The following is a 6,446-nucleotide window of genomic DNA, read 5'->3' as shown; positions in this document are numbered from 1 at the left end:
CACACACACACACACACACACACACACACACACACACACACACACACACAGACACACACACAAGGAAGAAGAATGCATGAAGTAACATTGTTATGAATCCAACAATGTTGTAGGAGTACAGTGGCAAATCGGGTAATGTACTCTTTTAACCAAAAGCTTTAACCCTCAATCAGCCCTTTTGAAGAATTAAGAATTATCCAAAATATCCTCACTCTCAAATGTCTAAACCTCACTATGGTCCTCAGAAAGATACAAATTCACAAACACATACAGCACAACATCCCTCTTTGTCTATGAAGATAGATTTTTGGGGGAAAGGACATGTAATCTCTAATGTAAAATTTCATATATTTTCTCCCCCAGGCCAAAACACCCGACTTCTACGCGAGAATTGTGAGTGAGAATTTAAAGCCAACTCTCTCTGACTTTTCCATGATTTTTATTGTCATCTCGTTTAATCTGCACCAACAGTTAAGTTATCCATCAGTGATCCCTAGTGAGAGATCCGTTTTCCTGACATGTCTTCTCTCTTCCGCCTCCCTGAAGATGATCTTTACTCAGCAGTCCATCATGAGGCCCAGAGTGAAGTCATCGGTGTCAATTGGCGCGTAAGTTAGTCCATGATAGTCTCAGTCTTCTTGTTTCTGTGACAAAACCACAATCAGTTTAGATTGGTTGCACCATATAGTGTTTGTCTTAAAATAACATCTCCCCTGAGATGTCACCAGCACATGTACAAGTGAAAGTCATGCACAAATGATATACTGTAGGTGTGGTTATCATATTATCAGCATGTAAGGTGCAATACATCGGACTAGTGAGTACTTTGAGAATGCGTACCTTTACCAAAGCAAAACCTGTTGCTCTGGTCACTAATTTACCATGGCAGTTCTTGATTAAGCCAGCAAGGTGACTCTTGTGCATAAATTACCACTTTGGCTAACATTTAATAGTGTGAGCAAAAGAAATGGCCACTCCCGTAAGGGATTAATTCCCTTTAAAACTGGAGAATACTGTTATTACTTTTCAAAAATATGTCAGAGTCTTTATTATGGAGACATAGGACAACCATAAAAAAAAATCTGTAAAAGAATATAATGGATGTGGAAATATAAAGAGGAATACATACATTAATAAGTATGGGAAAAGCAAAGCCAATACGGAAAAGAATGAGTAAAAATAAAGGGATGAAAATAAATTGACATATAATAATTAGTAAAGTAATTCCTATACAAAACATGCATAAATACATTTTTTAAAATATATATATTTATGTGTGTTATTTTATATTTGTTAATTGTATTTATATTTTCCTATTCTTTTACAGATTTAGTCCTTTATTATGTCACTCCTATGGCTCCATTCTCTTTGGCTGCATCCTTGTATGTAATCTTAAAGTTCCTTCCTTCAGACAGCAAATTCTTTCTCCCTGTTTTTGCAGATTGGTGAAGTACTGTGCAACCTATAACAGCCATGACCCTTTCCTCTCCAAGTGTCTTCCCAGCAACCCCTGGCTCACTGATGATGTCACGTACTGGACCTTAAACATGCCCTAGTGAGTCAGCTGAGGACGTTACGTAATCTATATTCTGAGTATAATTTCAAATAACTTGTTTGTTTTTATGTGCGTGTGTGACAGTGTGGAAATACCAACTAAAATGCGTGTGGAGAGGTGGACGTTTAGCTTCGCAGAGCTGCTCTCAGACCCCAGAGGACGAAATGATTTCAGACTTTTCCTAAAGAAAGAATTCAGCGGTACGTTTAAAAAAGAAATTTCAATTAGATCACAGCTCTGATTACAGAAGTGTTAATGTTGCAAACATGCTGCACTGTTTCTGCTCACACAGCGTTAATTTTTTTGCCATAAGAAGGGGCTATTAATAATCTTCTTTTCTATTATTTTTTATTCTATTCTTAACCGTTATAGGTGAGAACTTGGCATTCTGGGAGGGTTGTGAAGATCTGAAGTGGGGCGAAGCTGCGACGATGAGAGAGAAAGCCGAGCAGATCTACAAGTAATGTCTTCATTTATTCTCTAAATAGAATATATTAGTCCCTTTCTGATAAATGTTGATAGAGGTTAGTGATAGTTTATAAACAATTAGTCTATAAGTTCAAGCCAAACATTCTCTGGTTGCAGTTTATCGTCATACATTTGTGTTTTAGACTGTTGTTCAGACAAAACAAGACATCTTGGAAGATTCTTCACAATTTTTGGAGTGGCATGTAAAGATCATAAACAAGTCAATTACATGTCCCTCAAAGTAGTGCTTGATGCTAGTAATAATTTGTTGTCTGTTTCCTCCCCTCTCCTGATTCCAGGACATTCCTGGCACGTGGTGCACCGCGGTGGATCAACATCGACGGAAAGACGATGGAAATCACGGTGAAGGGCCTGAAACACCCACACAGATACGTCCTGGACGCAGCCCAAACTCACATCTACATGCTCATGAAGAAGGTCAGTAAACACAGCAGTATTTGGTTTTAAACACAAGATAAGTATGATGAATTCCCACAAGCTTGTACTCCTAATCAAAACAAGCACTGATTCATGATGAGTTTGTGTGTACTTTGCAGGACTCGTACGGCCGGTACCAGAAATCTCCAGTGTTCAAGGAAACGGTGAAGAAGGCCATCTGTCCTGAGGAGCACAATTTCACGTTAGTGACAGCTTTTAATGCATACATTTTTGCATTTGATTTATGACAATGAGCTTTAATCTATTCCCTTTATTTGGGAAATAAACTTGAAAACGTCTGTCTTTTGATTTATCTCAACCAGCCTGATAAAGAACAAGTGCCAAACAAGGAGGGGGGGGGGGGAAACTAGCTATTCATTGCAAAGGATGACTTAGGAGTTAAATTGCTCTGGGAAACCAAGTTTATGTCTCTTATCTGTCTGGATGATATTAGTATCCGCGTAGCTTCTTAAAAACCACCACATCCATCACTTTCCAAAACTTGATTTTAACGCTCTTCTTTCCTCCCTCCTCTTCCCTTTGCTGGTCTATCTCTTTTTCTCATTTCAATCCCTCTCCTGTTTCTACATCCTTCCTTTCTCCTATTTGACATCTTCCAGGGATGCCCAGTTGGAGCAAAATGCAAAGAAGAGACGGCCTAGTCTCAGCCCCATTATCTTGCGGCAGATGGAGCAGGAGCAGAGGGCCAAGATGGCTGCCAATGTAGACATCACACAGGTTATGAGCAAACTCAGCAAGCAGGGCAAGGAGGCGCCCCCTCCTCCCCGTCCTCCACTTAAGAAATAAACAGCAACGTGTGATGTTCAGGGATTTTAAGAAAGTAGTTAGTGTAATCGTTTTAAATAGATGCTGCAGTTTATTTCTTCTTTCTAATGTTTACATTTTAATGCTATTTTACTTTGTTTAAATGTTTTTTATAAAGAAAATTGATCAGCTGCTCTTAGTGATTAACCTACAGAAAATTATACCTCACGGCAGGTTAAAGGGAGCTTTATAGCATCTTTCAGCTTGTTGTTTTGGATTTACAGAATGCAAGTTTAATGCTATTCAATTACTCATAGACATACAGCACACTGTATAGAAAGCTCCCATAAATGTTACATGTGTAATGGTTTGAGCAGAGAGAGACAGAGGTCTTGGTCAACATGGGCAAATCACCACCACAAAGCAGAACGAGCAAAATATTGACACAAACACATTCCTTACTGAGGAGGTGATTGTGATGTGCATGATTGCGAACAATCATTTTAAACCAGTCAGAGCAGAGCTGAACGACGCTGCCTGATACTCCCACACAGGAGACAGAGCATGCTTCTGTGAAAAGAACAGGTAACATCCAGATCAATATTACACAGGCATATATTAAATACGACACATAGGTTGAATCAAATTCTTAATTAAAAAATTAAATGTATTTACCTGGCAAATGTCTCATAAAAATCTACTGTGACAAGTAAAGCTTGCAATTTGTGTGAACTGAGCCTTTAAACACATCCTAAATTTCTTAAATGTCTACACAAGTCACGTTGACAACTGAGTACAGATATTAGACAAACGGCCATACTGAGACATCTGTTCCTATCTGTTACATTTCTTTCCATACAAGCTGTAACTGTTGTCTGTCTTGCTTTTCTTATAATACACACGTTGTACTGTACATTTTCACTCATACGTTGTTCTTTATTGTACGGTATTTTCTTTGTCATAAGTCATGAGCTAATAAAACACCCACAAACCACCTCATGTTTATGTGTTTGTCTTGAGTAGTCATTCATTTACTGTTTTCATGTAGTTGTTGTCATGTAGCCCAAAAATAGTTAGTTGGAGTATTATAAGTTAGATTCTAATATCAAATTTGGTATCGCTTATAATACTCTGTCTGATTTGTGTGGACATGTTCTGAACCTCATGATGTTTAAGTAAGTATAACATTTTCAGTGAAGAGTCTGCTGAAAGGTTTTCAAAATGCATTTTTTTAATTTCTGACTTGTGTCTGTTGCCCTTTGACCTCACAGCTGTGCCGATTCACCACTCCAGTTCCTCACCTCGCCGTCTACTCTGGCATCACTGACTTCCCGTCCCTCACTGCCTCGCCCTCTGGCCCCTTCCTGGCCCACTCCCCAGCTTGTCCGTCCCCCATCAGTGTGGCCTTGGACAGCACCTCGGCCTCTGAACGGCGAGTGGAGGCCGGTGAAAGGGAAGGCGAGGGGAACTCTGTGGCTCAGGCCCCGGCAGGTGGACATGTGTCCAAGTCTCGCATGGCTCTGTCCCTGCAACGTCTGCTGAAGCGTGGCTGCACCCCCGCCACCATGTTTGCCAGCTTGTCGCCCAAATGCCACTCAGCTGCCGGGACAAGTAGCCGCATTCAGCCAATAAGCCCGGATCAACCTAGCCAGGCTCCGCCAAGACGGATTGGCAAGTGAGTGTGAGACACAATACAACAAACTGCACACAAAATCAGTCCTCTCACAGTCAGATACCCTTTAATCCATTTACTCTACTCTTTAAATGTAATGATTTAGTTTAAGATTATATGTGAACTCCTCCAATTACACATTCTCTTCTTAAATGTTTTAATGGGGGAGTAAAGGACAACCTCAATGCAAACAACCTCAAATTAAAGCTGAAAGTCATTCTCATTTTTTACAATTCAAATTAACTGTTATTATGTTAATAATATGGATATCACACACGTGCCTGATCAAATTGTCTTTGCAACCCTTCACAGTTTTTTCCAGATTAAAGTGGATATTCCTCCAGAGTGCCGTATCTACCCCATAGAGTCTGAGGACGAGGACGAGGAGAACAGGGCTGCCTCTCGGGGAGGAGTGGGAACCAAAGAGATCATCTGCCCCTGGGAAAGCCTCACATCACAGAACGGGACAGGCTAATCGGCTACATTTACACAAGTATAAAAAAAGTGGGTTTTTAAAATCTGTGTCACATGTGTCTGTCTGAGCAGGCAGATTTTTTGCCATGTTCTGACAGAGATAAAAGATCTGACATAGAGCATAAAAGACGGAAAAGCCCTGTGTAAATGTGGCAGAGTTCTCACCACTAGGCCACAACATAAACACCCCAACATGACACCACGGTCAATCTGGAACACTGTAGACATGGCTGTTTAGACTGAGCATCAACTTACTGTGTCCATGTTTTAACTCCTTAAAGAAAACCTGCTGTATGTTTAGAGCGTCAAACACACACTGCCTGTAGGTCTGAAAGGGCCCACGTTTATGTCTGCTGTAGTATAATCCTCTTTTCCACTGACCACACTCAGTACGTTTTAAAACTGTTTGAGTTCCAGTTCCTCAAGTGCAACTCTTCTCCTCGAAGAAATGTTTGGCAAGCCGCCAGACAGTCTGTAAAATTCGAATATTCAAGACCAATGAACAAACCTATGAACATTGTTGTTTCATTTAACTGTTCAAAGATATTTTCTTTCAATTTTGTTCCAGCTGATCGGCTATTTCAAAGCCTTCTTTACACAGCCAGGATTATAAATCTAAACCCACTGTTAGTAATTTGTATGTCATTTAAATACAGAGGATGTGATCTTGGTGTCTTTGGAACAGTAACAGAAGTTGTATTCAACCATATTTTGGCACATATGGTGTTTGGAAGGAACCGGCATCTTACAAGCCAACAGGCAGTTAAGTGTATTCCTTTAACTACGGCCTTATTGACACAAGCCCTTATTGACGTGAGCACCAGCTAAGCCAGCTGTTTAGGTTGGGTGGCAGCTCTCCCAGAGGAAAACAGGGTGCATGTACATCCAAGCCCTTTGGGAAACACATTCAAACCTCATTGTGTATTTATTAACGATTAGTAGCCTGACAGCAGCCTTATCCACCTTCACACACCTTAAATATTTTGTGTTTTTCGACCTCAGAATAGGCCAAAAAGCAGGCATGTACACAGACATTCAGGGCCATAAGATAACAAAAACTTCAAATGAAAAGAA

The 6,446-nt window shown here is 40.2% G+C and overlaps 1 protein-coding gene across 1 annotated transcript in view; it reads left to right on the top strand.

Moving 5' to 3' along the window:
* Positions 1–5,838, top strand: part of LOC117937109 (regulator of G-protein signaling 9-like) — an 18,893-nt gene extending 13,055 nt beyond the window's left edge. The window contains exons 10-19 of the mRNA XM_034860809.1: positions 364–393; positions 547–608; positions 1,442–1,555; positions 1,640–1,755; positions 1,928–2,015; positions 2,323–2,461; positions 2,581–2,663; positions 3,082–3,199; positions 4,498–4,901; positions 5,211–5,838. Coding sequence (XP_034716700.1) covers positions 364–393; positions 547–608; positions 1,442–1,555; positions 1,640–1,755; positions 1,928–2,015; positions 2,323–2,461; positions 2,581–2,663; positions 3,082–3,199; positions 4,498–4,901; positions 5,211–5,373 — 1,317 coding nt within the window. The 3' untranslated portion in view covers positions 5,374–5,838. The remainder of the gene's footprint in view (positions 1–363; positions 394–546; positions 609–1,441; positions 1,556–1,639; positions 1,756–1,927; positions 2,016–2,322; positions 2,462–2,580; positions 2,664–3,081; positions 3,200–4,497; positions 4,902–5,210) is intronic.
* Positions 5,839–6,446: the final 608 nt, after the last annotated feature.

The sequence above is a fragment of the Etheostoma cragini genome, chromosome 21, assembly GCF_013103735.1.
Source record: "Etheostoma cragini isolate CJK2018 chromosome 21, CSU_Ecrag_1.0, whole genome shotgun sequence".
Taxonomy (NCBI): Eukaryota; Metazoa; Chordata; class Actinopteri; order Perciformes; family Percidae; genus Etheostoma; species Etheostoma cragini.
This window is presented reverse-complemented; position numbering and strand designations above follow the sequence as displayed.